General features: G+C 24.2%; 1 protein-coding gene across 1 annotated transcript in view; it reads right to left on the reverse strand.

The window, feature by feature from the left end:
* Nucleotides 1-2,431: 2,431 nt before the first annotated feature.
* Nucleotides 2,432-18,196, reverse strand: part of LOC117178262 (protein halfway) — a 57,659-nt gene continuing 41,894 nt past the window's right edge. The window contains exons 5-8 of the mRNA XM_033369613.1: nucleotides 13,076-13,258; nucleotides 6,683-6,841; nucleotides 6,468-6,581; nucleotides 2,432-3,473 (exon numbers count right to left, since the gene is read on the reverse strand). Of these exons, the coding sequence (XP_033225504.1) occupies nucleotides 3,201-3,473; nucleotides 6,468-6,581; nucleotides 6,683-6,841; nucleotides 13,076-13,258 (729 nt within the window). The 3' untranslated portion in view covers nucleotides 2,432-3,200. The remainder of the gene's footprint in view (nucleotides 3,474-6,467; nucleotides 6,582-6,682; nucleotides 6,842-13,075; nucleotides 13,259-18,196) is intronic.

Genomic DNA, 18,196 nt, shown 5'->3' on the forward strand with positions numbered 1-18,196 from the left:
AGAATTTTTTTATATTTCTTATACCCCTGTGCACTAATTTCAAGGGACGAGAAGTATAAGAAAAATTTTGTCTAGAAGATAAAAAATGAAATTAGAAAAATCTACATTTTTTTCGATGTTTCCATTAAAATAAAAATTAAATAAACAAACAAATGAAAAATCTACTCTCACCATTTTATGAAAAATTTAGTTCTGAATTTTTCAAAAAAAAAAAAATTCTAAAATCGGTGCATAATTGCGTTCTAAATGTCATTTTGAACCTCGTTTTCCGATTTCACCCCACTGTGCGCCGCCACATGGGCACCGTCAACTCTCATGACAAATATTTTTCCACAGCCCTCCAGATTTCCAGAAAAGTGGCATGGAGCTGCAAACGAGATTTCGCATAAGAAAAGCTTGTGTAAATGATCTGCTGAATCAAATCGAAGGAGCATTAAGAAGAAAATTAGACGATCTCACTTTATTTTCTTCCATCTTATCACAGATAACACGAATAAAACAGAAATATAACACGAACAAAAAACACATACAAATTCACTTTTTTTAGGTAGTGTGGCTATCTGGTTAGATAACCGGGACCTCCAAAAACGTGGTGGAACGCGCGACAGGATAATCGACACTTAACTATGGCATTACATTTAACCCGCTGTCAGTTAACCAATGATTTAAATGAGGTTGGTGGAACCGGTCCTTATTCATTAAACAAATCTCAACATGTGATTGAAAGTTCATAAACTATTTTCAATTTTTAAAAATAACTTCATAATAATATATTCTTAATTAAATTATTTTATTACATTTAAAATATTGTTTCAGTCTAAAATTAACCCATTCAATTTGAAATTTTTAATTAAAAAAAAAAAATTATTGAATATTTCCCAATATTTGAATTTTTATTCAAGACAAGTAAATTGAAACCAGTTATTTAAAAGTAAAGAATCCTTAACTGAATTGTTTGATTATGAAAACCTGGAATCGTTAACATTTCGAAGAGCCTTTAAACTTTGAACGTTACAATTTTAATTGTTGGATTTGAAAAAAAAAACTTCATTTGTAAGTGAAATTTTTAATTTTGGATGTTTAATTTACAAATGAAAATTTGTAGAAAAAATTTGAGTAATTTTAAGAGACATTGAGGAGTTTTAAAAATATGAAAAATTATCATGCAAATTTTAGAGTTTTCTTAAAATCTTCTAGAATCTTTTTTGAAAATTTTATTTAAATCTTTGAAGAACTTTTTAAATATTCTCTTAAAATAATTTTTCAAAATCAAAAGTTATTTTTAATTTTCCTAGGAATCTTAACAAAATTTATTTATTCTTTTGAAGCCTTTCACAATTTTTGAAAAGAATCTAATTTTTTGTTTATAATCGGCAAAAATCTACATTTTGTTTTATATTAGGCTATCATTTCAAGTTTTACATTAAGTTTGAATCTTTTCAAAACTTCTACATGTCTCTTAAAATTACTCAGATTTCGCCTACAAATAATAAAGGTTCAATTGTTATTTATGCATCCAATTTGTAAAGAAATTTTCTAAAATTTGCAGGATTTTCTGAAAATTGTAGAAAAAAATCAATTAACTTTGACAGATATTTAGAAGTTCTGAAAAAATTTCCAAAATAATTTTAAATTTAAAACAATTTCTAGATTTCCCAAGATTTTCAAATAAAATTTTGAAGCTTTCCAAGGATGTTGAAACTATTTAAAAAGAAAATAATTGAATTTCTAATTTAAGAAGTGCTCAGTGAAAATTTTTGCATTTTTACACTATTTATTGGTTCTAGCTTAAAATTCCTTAAAATTATATAATTTTGAACATTTTAAAGTCATTGATTAATTTTTTAATTTAGAGCATTGCAAATGATAACGTGGATTTATATTTTTTTATATTGAAAAATTTTAGTATTTTCAATTTTATGCGCGTAAATTATTGAGCATTTGAATACAACATTTTTTAATTAAAAACTTAAATTTCAATTCTAAAAGTTCAAAATTTAACAGTTCCACTTGGATTGCTTTCATTTGCAGCTCAGTTTTTATTACCTCAAGTGGAAACTTTTTTAGCTTTAGAGTTCCATTTTTTAAATTTCATTGACCGTGAAAAATGTTTGCAAACCAGGGAAAAAACCGGGAATTTATTTCGTCGATTAAAACCGCCATTCTGTACTTTTACAAATAAAGAATCATTGTTATTCAATTTTATATTACAATTTTCATATTATTAGACACCCTGAAAAAAGTTCAAATAATTGTAAAAGATAATTATCCAAGTTAAAAAATCAATAAACTCGCGGTAGCATATTCTCGTTTTATATTACTTTTATCGGTACAAAACGAGCAATTCTTGTTTCCAAATATCGTATATTAAAAAAGAAAAAAAAATGTCTCGAGAATATCCAAGAAAGGTTTCAAGAAAACCAAAAAAAAATTCTTTTAAGTCTTTAATCACGATTCTGTTTTACGTAACAATGAGATACATTTTGTTTCATGTATTTTATAAAAAGAGATAATTCATTAATCAGTAAAAGCCGTGAGAAATTAATCCTGTCTTACATAATTTACATATCCTACTTCTTTTCCGAACAATCATTATATTCTACAAAATAATGAATATTATTATTTATAACGTTTATCAAAGACTAGAAAGCCAATTCGCATGAATTTGAGTATAAAATAATTAATCTTTGACGCGTCAGCCAATTTAAAATGTATTTTAAACATTGAGCATTACTTTAGGCGTATTATAATAAACAACACAATGAAAGCACTGATTATGCTTAAAATTAGGTACAATAAACGTACTTTTTTTCACAAAATCACAGTAAAAAAAGGAGAACTTATAAAATAATTTACAAGTCTTCGTAGAGGGCGTTTTGCTAGCAAATTCCTAAGCGGGGCAAACTATAAATAAAAAATATCAAACTTATACAAAACTTTGTAGTCTCATAAACTTTGAAGTCTTGTAAACTTTACAGTTTCGACAAAAGTCATACGAAATACGAGCTGAGATACTTAAAAGTGTACTGTACAATTTATAAAAGTATAATTTAGTTACACTTAATATTAGAAAAATTATTCATTTAATTTCTATCCTTGCTTTTCTCCGTGAATAGCGAATATAAAAAAAAATCTGCGATTTCAGTTCATAAAAATATTTTCATCAGGCAATATTATTATTGATTATTATTAATATTTGATTAGGTTTCGCATAACCAGTCGCAAGGCAATTTGGGCATTTTACTCGCGGGCCAGGGAAGATATCCTGCTGTTTTGAAAACCCAATAATCGTACGAAACTTTGGTCACGAGAACAATCAGCATTATTACTTCTGTGGCGATTATGTAATAAATATAATCAGTCCAGTCGCCCGGGTACACGCACATTTTCGAAGGCTCCAAGTCCATTACTTTTTCTTTCACGTTCTCGCAGAGAACCTCGTCGTAGTCCATAATTCGGGCCTGCAGCCACACCTGAAAATTATCCAAATTTTAAAATAACTGGAACATGGCCCTAATTTATTCTTTCTTTGGAGAGAAAAAAAACTGGGTTCATTTTTCAACATTTTGTTCTAGAATTTCGAGAAAATTAATAAAAACAATCGACAAGTGCTCATTTTCAAACTAAACATTTTCAACTAAAAATGGAATAATTAAATGTTCTGTTGAAAAAAATTTCAACCAAAAAAATTACTTTTGAACAGAGTAGTTTAAGTCTAAAAAAAAACAGTTTTCAACGAAAAATTTAATAGTTGATATTCCAACCAAGAAATACTTTAATATTAAATAAGAAAAATTAGATTTTTAGGTTCAAAAATCAGTGTTATAAAAAAAATTGATTAATATAGTTCAATTTTAATCGAAAGAAACGTATTTGCAACTAAAAAGAATTTATAACCAAAAATGAAGAGAGGTAAATTAAACGAGATACTTAAATTTTCAACCAAAAGTAATAGAATTTTCAACCAAAGAGATGAATTTCCAAACAAGAAGAATAATTTTGTACCAAAATGTCGAGTTTTTAACTAAAAAATTAATTTTTAACAAAGCAGTAAAATTTTTAACCAAAGAAAATTAATTTTTGATAAAAATAAGTGAAATAGCATATAAGAAGAATAATTTTCTGAAAAAGTCCATTTTCAAAAACATATATTCATTTTCAATGAAGGAAAAACGAATTTTTAATTAAAAAAGTAGTTGAATTTTTAACCGAAAAATGATTTTTCAACCAAAAAGATTAATCTTTAAGCATTAAGATTAATATTGTCAAACAAAAGAGACGATTTTTAAATAAAATAAATGAATTTTCAGTTAATCCACTTTTAACGAAAAAAACTGATCATATTTAAATCAAAACATCTTAAATTAAAATCCGTTGAATTCAACCTAAAAGGACATTTTTTCAGGAAATCGTGTAAATTTTCAAATAAAAAAGAGAACTTTTTAACCAATAATAAATCAAACAAAGTGATAAATTCTCCACTAAAATGATAAATTTTCAACTGGAAAAATTAAATTTTTAACCAAAAAAATGTATTTTTTACTAAAATTATGAATCTTTAACTGGAATAGTAGAATTTTCATAAAAAAGACGAATTTTCAACTAATATAAATTGTCTACTAAAAAGTAATAGTTAAATTTTCAGTTAAAAAGATATGTGTTTATCTAGAGAGATGGGTTTTCCGCTAAAATGATGAAATATTCAATTCAAATAATTGTATTCTCAGTTAAAGAAAAAAAAGAATTTTCAAAAAAATATTTAGAAAATAATTACATTTCAAACAAAGTGATGAACTTCCAATTAAAATGACAATCTTTCAACTAGAATATTTGAATCAAACCTATAATATAAATAGTCCAATTTTTAATTTTAAAAATTAACGTTAAACCAAAGAGATGAATTTTTAACTAAAACGATTGAATATTCAACTGAAATAAGTTACATTTTCAGTTTAAAAAATTACCTTTCAAGAAAAAGAAAAGACCAATTTTTAACAAAATAGTTAAAATTTCAACTGAAATAGTTAAATTTCCAGAAAAAATATTAATAATTTTCAGTGCAAGAAATAAGAAATTTAAAAAAAAAATCACAAAAATTTATAAAGTTTCAACTATAATAATTTAATTTCTAGTTAAAAAATTAATTATTAGGCATGCAAAAAAAGATTTTTTTAATAAAACAGCTCAGTTTTCGACGAAAGAGATGAATTTTTAATTAAAATTATGAATCACCAACCAAAAAAGAAGAAATCTTCAACATGAGTTCAATTATCAACCAAAAGCATTTTTTTCATTCAATATAGAGAAAAACTTTTAAAAAACGGCTGAAATTTCAAGCAACAAGGTGAATTTTCAACCAAAAATTGAACAGTTAAATTGAAATAAAAAATAAATCAATTTCAAAAAAAAAGTATAACAATTTAAATCAACCAAAAAATACGACTTTTTGAAATAAGTTGAATTTTTAACTAAGAAAGATTTTTCTGCCATGAGAGAGAAAATATTGCAAATAAACTGGTCAATTTTCAACAAAATTGATTCCTTTTAAATAAGATATTTGAATTTTAAATTAAAAACGATAAATTTTCATCCAAAAATAAAATAGTTAAATTTTCAGTTAAAAGAATTCATTGCAGACAAAAAAAAAAGAATTTTAAACAAAATATTTCAATACAGTAATATAAAGCCACTTTTACAAATAAAGAATCATTGTTATTCAATTTTTAACAACAAAAAATGAATTTTCCACTACAATGATGAAACGTTAAATTAGAATAGTTGCATTTTCAGTTAAAAAATAATAGTAGAATAATTAAATTTTAAACCAAAAAGTTTAATTCCTATAAAAAAAGACGAATTTTCTTTCAACTAAAAAAGATCATTTTTTAACAACAACAAAAATTGAATGTTCAACCAAAGAGATGAACTTGTCACTAAAATTATGAAATATTCAAAAATGACAACTTTTCGACAAAATAATTCAAGTTTCAACTTGAATACTTAAATTTTCAGTAAAAAAATAATCAAAAAAAGGAATTTTAAACAAAATAGCTCATTTTTCAACCAAAAAGATGAATTTTCAAGTAAAATGATGAATCATCAACCAAAAAAGAAGAACTCTTCAACATGAGTTCAATTATCAACTAAAAACATTTTTTTCATTCAATATAGAGAAAAACTTTTTGAAAAAACCGTTTGAAATTTCAAGCAACCAGATGAATTTTAAACCAAAAATAGAATAGTTAAATTGAAATAAAAAATAAATCAATTTCAAAACAAACAAAAAAAGGTATTTTCAACAAAATAGTCGAATACAGTAATTTAAAGCTACTTTTCTAAATGAAGAATCATTGTTATTTAATTATTATATTCCAATTTAGAAAAAAAATTAGAAATGTTCTCGAGAAAATTTCCTAACTTGAAAAAAAAAATTCCCTGACATTTCTAGGTCTAATGTACATACATACCTTTAAATATTTAGCGGTATTACAGTCACACAACAATTCGTTACCTCCGAGCTTCACTACTCTACTAGCGAAATTTTTCTCGTGTGCGTTAGGGGCTAGAATGTAAGTTGGAAGCTGAAAAATGATTTAATATCATTAAAAATTAAACCCATTCAACAATTCTAAAGCAAAATTTCGTAAAAAAAATTCCCCAGAAGATAAAAATATTAATTTACCGATTTGATTTTGTTGTACCGCAAACTGAGAATAGAATAATTCTCCAGAAATTTGGAACCTTCTAATGTATTAATGGAGGATATGTTGTTGTAGTCTGCATAAAATTCTCGAATATCTTCATAACATGAATTTGTACTCAAGTCATCAAGCTCAGTAATCTAAAGAAAAGAATTCATTGTAGATTATCTATTTTTGAGAAATTGGCTCATTGCTAAATTTCTTATTTTAATATGATACAGGCCTCACAGTCCCTATTTGATAAAATATAGGGACCAAAGGGTACTTTTTGTCACGCTCATAAGTAGCGCTCAAATTGTATAAACAAATTCAGGATAAATTCCTAATAATTTAAAAGAATTCAACTTAAATTCAAAAGAATTCGATTCATTTCCGTATTTCATAATAAATTAATTAATTATTTTACCGGAAATTTAAAAAAAATTCAAAAACATAAAACTGTCCAACTGTAAGTTCAACCGTTTTTTTTTTTTTTAATTAATTGGTTAAACTGTTATCTTTTTTAATTATGAAATCATTCAGTTTAGAATGCGGATTTCGAAAATTTTCCAATTTAAAAAATGTTTCATTTTATGTTTTAATTTTTAAGTGTACATTTTAATTTAAAGGATTTTAAAATGCAGTTTTAAACAATTAAAAATTAGAGACGTTTGAAATATAAGATTTTCGATATAACACATTTTCAGTTGATCAACTGTAAATAAAAATTAATAATAATTTTTTAAATTAAACTGTACGATTTAAAAAGTGAATAATAATTGAATTTCCAGTTTGTAACGTTAAAAATTAAACTGTTTTGATTGGAAAGTCTTATTAGTGAAACAAATGTAAACGCCCGATTGAACAAAATATAAACTATTAAAAAGCTTTTAAAACTTTTAAAAAATCATTTTTGAACTATTTAATTAAAAAAAATTTAATTATGAAAAATAACATTTAGTTAATATTTAGAATTTTCTGTTTATTTAAAAAAAGTAATTATATTTACATATCAAAAAGTAAACTTTGACCATTACAGTTTTAATTTTTTTATTAAAAATAAATTAATTTGTTAGTTAAATTGTTGAATTTTGATGCATAAATAACAATTGAATACATATTAATTTTTAAAAAATTCAAGTAAGTTAAAGAATTTAAAATAAAATATAGATTTTAGCAGATTTGAACAACAAATTTATAAGCTTTTTAAGAATTTTGAAAGGCTTCAGAAGAATAAAAAACATTTTCTACGAAAATTGAAAATGATTTTTTATTTTCAAAAGGTAATTTTAAGTGAATGTTCAAAAAGAAGTAGAAAGATTTACGAAATTATCAAAAATGAATGCGGAAGATTTTGAGAATTTTTTTTTCATTCAGCAGAATTTTAAAACAAATTTTAGCTAAAATAAAATGTAAATGTTTCAAGATTTTAAAATAAAATTTTGTAGCATTTTAAGGATTTTTAACCCATTTAAAATGAAAATAATTTAAGAAGTGTTCAGTTTATTAAAAAATTAAAATTAAATTAAATTTTCAGTTAAAAAAATTAATTTCAGACAAAAAAATATATAATTTTTCACAAAATAGTTCAATACAGTAATATAAAGCTACTTTTACAAATAAAGAATCATTGCTATTCAATTTCATTAATTTTCAAAAAATAAGATTAATTGTAGCAAAAAGACGAATTTTCAACAAAATATGAATTTTTAACCAAAAAAAAACATGCATTTTCCACTAAAAGGATGAAATGTTCAATTAGAATAGTTGAATTTTGTGTTAAAAAAATAATAATTAAAAAAAAAAAGTTACGTACAAAGTAATAAATTTTTAACATAAATTATGAAATGCAATCGTTCAATTTTTAATGTTTCTAGCTTACAGTTGTTTAAAGTGAAATAATTTTAAAATTTTTTTAATTTATTGATTGATTCTTCAATTTAGAGTATTAAAAATGATAAGCTATTATTAATAATTTTCATCGTCTTTGAATTTTTTATAATTTTAATTTAAAACTATAGTTTTGAATGTGAAATTATAAAAAATTTAATCTTTGAGGTCTTGAAACTAAAGTTTTTGATTAAATTAATTCTTAGATTCATTTTCGCAGGTTTTGAATTTTCAATTTCAACATATTGTGGTTTCCAATTAATATATTCAAAATTTCAAGACCATTTCGATATTAAATATTGCAAAATTTCATATTAGAAAAATGTGTTTAATCAGCTTTAATGTTAAATTAAAATTTTATTATTTAATAACAATTTGAAATTCTAGAATTTCGGAAGCTTTGATTTTAAAAGATTCAATTTAGTTTTCAATAATTAATTGTCAAATATTAATCACTTTGAATTTAAAGTTATTATAAATTATAAAGTCCTATTTTCGAAATTTTAATCTAAAACTATACTAGATTCGTCATTCTCTAATTAAAATAAAAATTTTATATAATTCATAAAAATTCAAGATTAATTTTTATAAAATCCAAATTAATTGGAAGCAAATTAAAAGTATGTAAAAGTTTGAATTCAGTAACGTTGAAATGAGCTTAGAAAAATTCAAGGGAATTCAAAGAAATTTTATGAAATGCCCAAGTATTCAAGGAGAGGTTAAAATACTCCAGAATCGATTAAATAACAACTTTTAAAAATAAAAAAATTAAAATTTCGATGAATTATGCAGAATTTAGTAAATTTAGAAGAATTGAAGTAAATAAAAAAATTCAAGAGAATTCTAAAGAATTTAAAAGAATTCAGTGTAAATTAAAAAAAAATTAAAATCACTTCAAATCTTTGAAAACTCTATTAATTTATAATAAAAAGATGACTAATCACTACAAAACATTTGAAAATAATTTTAAAAATTGAAATAATCCATTTATTTCTGTAAAATTTGAGTGAATTCAGGAGAGTTTAAGAGAAATGAGAAGAATTCGATGAAATTTATAAAAAAATCAAGCTGAATTTAAAGGGAAATCAAGTGAATTGAAAATAATTTTAAAAATATGAAAAAAAATCATTGACTTAAGTAGAATTGAGTAAATTTAAAAGAATTGAAGTAAATTAAAACAGTTCAAGAGAATTTAAAAGAATTCAGGGTGAATTAAAAAAAAGTCAAATTACTTCAGATCTTTGAAACGGTACTAATTTCTAAAAAAAGTGAATAATGACTACAAAACAATTCAAAAGAATTTAAATGAATGAACACATTTTTTAAATCGAAAAAATTTATTTATTTCAGTAAAACTTGAATGAATTTGGAAGAGTTTATGAGAAATAAGAAGAATTCGATAAAATTTACCAAAAAATCCAAGCTGAATTTAAAAAGCAATCAAGTGAATTGAAACTAATTAAAAATATAAAAAAAAATTAAATCCATGACTTAAGTAGAATTGAGTAAATTTAGAAGAATTAAAGTGAATTAAAAAAATTTAAGAGAATTCCAGACAATTTAAAAAATGCAGGTTAAATTAATAAGAATTCAGGGCGAATTCCAAAACAAATTTTAACGGCTTAAAATCTTAGAAAACCCTACTAATTTTTTTATAAAAAAATGACTAATTCAATGAATTTGATAAAAAAAAATAATAAAGCTGAATTTAAAAAGCAATTGGGATAAATGAAAACAATTAAAAAATATGACAACATTCTTTGAATTCAGAAAGTTTAAAATAAGTTCAAAAAAATTAAAAGGGCATTCAAAAGAATTGGGTAAAATGTCTACGAATTTTAGGTGAATTTACAAGAGTTTAAAATGAATTAAACAAAATTGTTTTTTACATCCATTGAATTGAGTAAAATGGATTGAATTTAGAAGAATTTAAAAGAATTTAGAAGAATTCAGGATAAATTAATAAATAAATTAATAAGAATTCCAAATTCAATTGGCAAAAATATTTGAAAATATTTTCAAATATATGAAATCCTAAGAAATGTCTCGGTTCTTCTAAATTTAGATAAAAGTTTCTTTTTAAATAACCTCAAATATTACAAATTCCTTGAAATCTGTTAAAATCTCTTTAAATCGGTTAAAAGAGCAATTATATAAAAAAATTAATTAAAAAAAAATCCATTGAATTAAGTAAAATTCGTCAAATTTAGAAGAATTTAAGTGAATTGAAAAAATCAAAAGAATTCGAAAGAATAGAAAAGAATTCAGGCGAATTAAAAAAAATGTAATTACTTCAGATCTTTGAAACCCTACTAATTTCTAACCAAAAAGTTGCAAAAAAGGTGCAAAAGAATTGGGTAAAATGCCTACGAATTTAAGGTGAATTTACAAGACTTCAAAATAAATTAAACAAAACTTTTTTTAATCCATTGATGAATTTAGAAGAGTTCAAAAGAATTTCGAAGAAATCAGGATAAATTAATAATTCCAAATGCAATTGCCAAAAATATTTGAAAATTCTCGTCAAATCTATAAAATCCTACGAAATCTCTCATTTCTTGTGAAATGGTTAAAAGTTTATTTTGTATTTTATTTAAATAACCTAAAATAGTACAAACTCCTTGAATTCTGTTAAAATCTCTTGAAATCGGTTAAATGCCAAATTATATAACAAAATTAATTTTTAAAAAAATCCATTCAATTTAGAAGAATTCAAGTGAATCGAAAAAATCAAAAGAATTCGAAAGAATTTGAAAGAATTCAGGGCGAAGTCAAAAAAAAATTTCAAGTGACTTCAAATTTTAGAAAACCCTACTAATTTATAATAAAAAAGTGACTAACGACTACAAAAAAAAATCTATTTATACGAGTAAAATTTGAGTCAATTTAGAAGAGTTTGAGATAAATATGAAGAATTCGATCAAATTTATAAAAATTCAAGCTGTATTTAAAAACCAATTAGATGAATTGAAAATAATTTGATAATATGAAAAAATCCCCCCCCCCCACAATCCATAGACAAGTAAATTTAGCAGAATTAAAGTGAATTCCAAAGAGTTTAAAAGTATTCAGGGTAAATTAATAAGAATTGAGGATGAATTTAAACAAATTTCAAATCACCTAAAATCTTTGAAACCCTTATTATTTCTAACTAAAAAGTGACTAATGACTACAAAACAATTCAAAAGAATTTAAATGAACTGGGAAAAATTTTTTTAATCGAAAAAATTCATTTATTTCAGTAAAATTTGAGTGAATTCATAAAGAATTTAGGGAAAATGAGAATAATTCGATTATTTTCATAAAAAATCACGCTGAATTTAAAAATCAATCGAGTGAATTGAAAACAACTCGAAAGTATGAAAAAATTCTGTAAATTCAGTAAGTTAGAAATGAGTTCAAAAAAATTAAAAGGGCATTTAAAATAATTTGGTGAAATATCTACGAATTTAAAGCGAGTTTACAAGACTTCATGATGAATTGAGAAACAAATTTTTAAAAACATCAATTGAATTGAGTAAAATTCAGTGAATTTAGAAGAATTTAAAAGAATTTAGAAAAAGTTAACAAGAATTCAAGGCGAATTCCAAATGAAATTGGCAAAATATATTTTAAATATCTTCCAGTCTATGAAATCATATAAAATACCTCAATTCTTGTGAAAGCAGTTAAAACTTACTTTGTAATTTTTTCAAATAACCTGAAATATTTAGAATCACTTAAAATCTTTTAAATAATCTTTAAATTACAAAAAAAAATGAATTAAAGAATCCATTAAACTAAGTGAACTTCAGCAAACTTAAAGGAATTCAAGGGAATTGAAAAAATCAAAAGAATTCAGGGTTGAATTCCAAAAAACAATTTTTTATATCTTCAAATTTTTGAAATGCTACAAAATACCTCACTTCTCGTGAATATGTTAATTGAAACCCAAGAAAAAAATTATAAAATCCAATTAAATATTTTTAATAAAGAAAAATCTTTTAAAATATCCTATTCTTCCGAAATAATAGAAAATTCTTGATTTTAAAATATTTAAAACGCTTTGAAATCTCATTAAATTGATGAAATTTAAAAAAATTCCTTGAAATTTTTTTAAATTCCCTAAAATATTTCAAATTAAAAGCTCTTGAAAATGCCTGAGATTTTAAAAGTTTTAAAAATACCCTAAAATCTTGAAAACTCCTTCAAATTATTTAAATCTATTAAAAATTTCTCGGAATCTTTCAAAATACCATGAAATATTTCAAAAGAATTCAGAACAATTCAGAAATAGGTATAGCCCTGAATTGAATAGTGATTAATCCACGAGTTAATTTGTTGAAATTTAATTTAATTTAAAATTTTTTAAAAGTTTTATTATGGGCTGCAAATAGGGTAATTTAGGGACCAAATCCTGAAAATAGGGTACTTTAGGGACCTGAAATGAATATAGGGACCGGTCTGTGAGGCCTGATGATAGGTTCAATGAAATTCTTAGAATTAGAAAAAGTGTTGATACTTACGTTGTTATAAGAAACATTTAGGGCTATCGTATTGCGCGGTAATTTTTCAGGAAGTTCAGGCAATTGCATTCCACTGCAGTCAACATTTACAGCTAAAGTCGGAGGTTTGCCTTCGACAATATCCAGTCTTCGAAAATTACACTGGCACTGCCAGTTTTCTCCTTTAGGACATTCTGTTTGCAACTGGAAGACAAAATGGAAATCACCAATTATAATGATCGGTATCGTAGTTTAGATTAATATTTTAAAGTTGGATGTACTAGAGTTCTTAAATGCCCAAGAATTTATGTTGGGCAAATGTTTTCGAGAAAATATAACTATTTGGTTAAGGTTTAATGTTTTTTCTTTGAAAATTCATCGATTTGGTTGAAAATTTATATTTGTAGGTTGAAAATTCAACTTTTTTGTTGTACATACAACTGATTGGCTGGAAATAATTTTGCTGTTGAAAATTCCACCATTCGGATGAAAATTTAAATTTGTAGGTTGAAAATTTAACTATTTGGTTAAAAGTCCATGTATTTTGTTGAAAATTCGTCTTTTTCTATAGAAAATTATTCTTTTTGGTTGAAAAATCATCTTTATGTTTTAAAATGCAACTGACTTCCTGGGAATCAAATTTTTAGTTGAAAATTCAACTATCTGGTTAAAAATTCAACTTTGCAGGGTGAAAATTCAACTATTTGGTTAAAAATCCATGTATTCAGTTGATAACTCGCTATTTTCGGTGGAAAATGCAACTGATTTGTTGGAACTCAAGTTTTTTTAAATTGAAAATTCAACTATTTGGTTAAAAATTCAACTTTGTAGGTTGAAAACTCAATGGTTTTATTGAAAATTCAACTATTTGGTTAAAAACCCATGTATTTAGTTGATAATTCACTATTTTCGGTGGAAAATTAATCTTTTTAGCTCAAAATTCGTCTTTCTGTTTGAAAAATGCAACTAATTGGATGAAAAATCAACTATTTTATTAAAAATTCAACTATTTGGTTAAAAGATCATGTATTTTGTTGAAAATTTGTCTTTTTCTGTAAAAAAGTTGCATTTTAAAACATAAAGATGATTTTTCCACCAAAAAGAATAATTTTCTACCGAAAAACACAAATTTTCAACAAAATACATGGATTTTTAACAAAATAGTTTAATTTTTAATATAAGAGTTAAGATTTCAACTTACAAATTCGAGTTTTCATCCAAATGGTGGAGTTTTCAAACAAAAAAAAATTATTTTCAGCTAATCAGTTTGCATTTTCACACAAAAAGATGATTTTTTAACCAATTTTCAAACAGAAAGACGAATTTTGAGCTAAAAAGATTAATTTTCTACCGAAAATAGTGAATTTTCAACTAAGTGATAGATTTTTAACCAACTAGTTGAATTTTCAATAAAATAGTTGAGTTTTCAACCTACAAAGTTAAATTTCTTACCAAACAGTTGAATTTTCAACAAAAAACTTGATTTCCATCAAATCAGTTGCATTTTAAAACATAAAGATGATTTTTAACCAAAAAGAATAATTTTCTACCTAAAAAGACAAATTTTTAACAAAATATATGGATTTTTAACCAAATATTTGAATTTTTAATATAATAGACAAGATTTCAACTTACAAATTCGAGTTTTCATCCAAATGGTGGAGTTTTCAAAAAAAAAAATGATTTTCAGCTAATCAGTTGCATTTTCACACAAAAAGATGATTTTTGAATGAAAATCTTTTTGGTTAAAAAATCATCTTTTTGTTTGAAAATGCAACTGATTAGCTGAAAATCAATTTTTTTTTTAACTCCACCATTTGGATAAAAACTCGAATTTGTAAGTTGAAATCTTAACTATTATATTAAAAAATCAACTATGTGGTTAAAAATCCATGTATTTTGTTGAAAATTCATCTTTTTCGGTAGAAAATTATTCTTTTTGGTTGAAAAATCATCTTTATGTTTTAAAATGCAACTGATTTGCTGAAAATCAAGTTTTTTGTTGAAAATTCCACCATTTGGATGAAAATTCAACTTTGTAGTTTGAATATTTAACTATTTGATTGAAAATTCAACTATTTGGTTAAAAATCCATATATTTAGTTGAAAATTCGTCTTTTTCGGTAGAAAATTATTCTTTTTGTTTGAAAAATCATCTTTATGTTTTAAAATGCAACTGATTTGCTGGAAATTAATTTTTTTGTTGGAAATTCAACTATTTGGTTAAAAATTCAACTTTGTAGGTTGAAAACTCAACTATTTTATTGAAGATTCAACTAGTTGGTTAAAAATCCATATATTTAGTTGAAAATTCGCTATTTTCGGCGGAAAATTAATCTTTTTATCTCAAAATTCGTCTTTCTCTTTGAAAATGCAACTGATTGGATGAAAAATTAACTATTGTATTTAAAATTCAACTATTTGGTTAAAAGATCACGTATTTTGTTGAAAATTCGTCTTTTTTTTAAAATTAATCTTTTTGGTTAAAAAATGATCTTTTTGTGTGAAAATGCAACTGATTGACTGGAAATCAATTTTTTTTTGTTGAAAATTCATTTATTTGTTTGGCAATTCATCTTTTCAATTGAAAATTCAAGTTTTTTCTGGTATATACAATATATTTTTACTTGAAATATTAGGAATTTAAAGCGTTTAATGTCGAATTCAATATATCGCCTACATTAAATTTTATTTTAAAAAATGTATTCACCTATTTAGAGTTCTTAAATGCCCAAGAATTTATGTTGAGCAAATGCTCTCGAGAATATACTCAGCTTTTAAGCTAGAACAGAGCATTTAAGACAATTTAAAGCATTTATTGTTGAAACAAAAAAATGTCATAAAAATTAATACATATATATTTATACAAAAAAATTCTAGAGTGAAATAAACAAACTTTTTCTAAATGACACAGTTGTGACAAGTCAGGTAACGTGAGAAAGTTAGGGAATATGTCAGGGAAAACCTAAACTGAATCATTGTTCTAAATTCCTTGAATTTTTAGAATTGTGAAAATTCTCTGATATCCTTGAATTTACTGAATTTCTTAAATTCCTTAAACTCTTCTGAATTTCGTAAATTCTTCTAAATTCATTGAATTCCCAAAATTATTGGAACTTCTTGAATTCCTTGAATTTTCTGAATTCTATAAATTCTCTGAATTCCTTGAATTCTTCTAAATTCATTGAATTCCTTGAATTCTTCTAAATTCATTGAATTCCAAAAATTATTTGAACTTCTTGAATTTCTTGAATTTACTGAATTCTTTAAATTCTCTGAATTCCTCGAATTCTTTTAAATACATTCAATTCTTTTGAAATAATTAAATTCCAAAATTTCTTTGAATTACTTGCATTCTACTAATTCCATTGAATTCCATAAACCCTCTGAACTGCTAAAATTCACTGAGTTCCTCGAATTCTTCTAAATTCCTTAAACTTTCTGAAGTACCTGCATTATTTAAATTCTCTAAATTCCTCGAATTCTTCTAAATTCCTTGAATTCTTTGAAGTCCTTTAATTCTATGCAATTCTCTGATATCGATGGAATTTTCTGATTTACTAGAATTCTTTGAATTCTCTGAATTCCTGAAATTATATTGATTTCCTTGAATTTTATGCACTTTTAGAATTCTCTGCTATCCTTGAATTTACTGAATTCCCTAGAATTCTTCAAATTCTCTGAATTCTTTAGATCCTTCTAAATTCATTGAATTTCTAAAATTATTTACCTTTCTTAAATTCCCTGCATTTTCTGAAGTAGTTGAATTCTTTAAATTCTATGAAATCCTCGAATTCTTCTAAATTCCTTGAATTCCTTGAATCCATTACATTTTTAGAATTTTTTTTTATCCTTGAATTTACTAAATTACTTGAATTCTTCTAAATTCATTGAATTCTCAAAATCATTTGAAATTCTTGAACTCGAATTTTCTTAATGACCTGAATTCTTTACATTCTTGGAATTCCTTGGATTCTTCTAAATCCCTTGAATTTTAATAATTTTCTGATATCCTTGAGTTTACTGAATTACTTGAATTCATTCCAATTTTTTGAATTCATTGAAAATTTATTTCTTTCGTTCAAAATTGATTTTTTAACTGAAAAATAACTATTTCATTTCTGGTTGAAAATTTTTAATTCTTAGTAGAAAATTCACGAATTTTATTTAAAATTCTTAATTTTTGGTAGAAAACTAATCCTTTTGGTTGGAAATGTAACTTATCTTGCTGAAAAATTCTGTATTTTGACAAATAATCCTCTATTTGGCTTTAAAATTAATTTTTTTGTAGAAATTAAACAAAAATGCAACTATTTTGTTAAAAATTAATCTATTTCGGATGAAAATTAACTTTTTTGTTGAAAATTCAACTGCTTGGTGAAAAATTAATATTTTCGACTAAAAAATTCAACAATCTGGTTACATGTTCAATTATTTGAACAAAAGTTGAACTTCTGGTTAAAAATGTAACATTATTAGTAGAAAATTCATGAATTTTATCAAAAATTCATATTTTGTTGATAAAGAATTAACCCTTAAACGGCCGAAACGCCACTACCGGTACACTGCTTTTCAACAGCCAATAACTAAGACTATTCGACACTAGAAAAAATTGAGACACATATATTTTTATTGCTTAAGATCTCCTCTTTCCGACGGTGCCAATGAAATTCCTCAAAAAATTTTCTTATTATCCCAAAATGCAGTTTAAACAAAAAAAAACGTGATTTTTCGTGCCTATTTTTTTTTTGTGAACCATTTTCCAAAGCTTTTCGAGTCTGTAATTAACCTGGAATCTCACTAACGGGTGGAATACATGTCTAAATTTTGAGAATCCATGGTTCAAAGATCGATTTTTCGTTTTAGTATTTTCAAAATGGCGTCTTAATGGCAAAATTTTTGTGAAAACATTCATGAACTTTTTTACAATAAACGATGCGCTTTTCGGAAAAATCATCAAGAATAAAAAGTTCTTGTAATCAGCCAAGGAATACGCCTGAATTTTTTGAAGCATTTTGGGCAAAATTTTGGATTTTGCACATGAACAATTTTTGCAAAATTCAAAATTTTGTTCAAAACGCTCCGAAAAAATTCAGGCGTATTCCTCGGCTGATTACAAGAACTTTTTATTCTTGACAAATT

This window comes from Belonocnema kinseyi, chromosome 8, assembly GCF_010883055.1.
Source record: "Belonocnema kinseyi isolate 2016_QV_RU_SX_M_011 chromosome 8, B_treatae_v1, whole genome shotgun sequence".
Classification (NCBI taxonomy): domain Eukaryota; kingdom Metazoa; phylum Arthropoda; class Insecta; order Hymenoptera; family Cynipidae; genus Belonocnema; species Belonocnema kinseyi.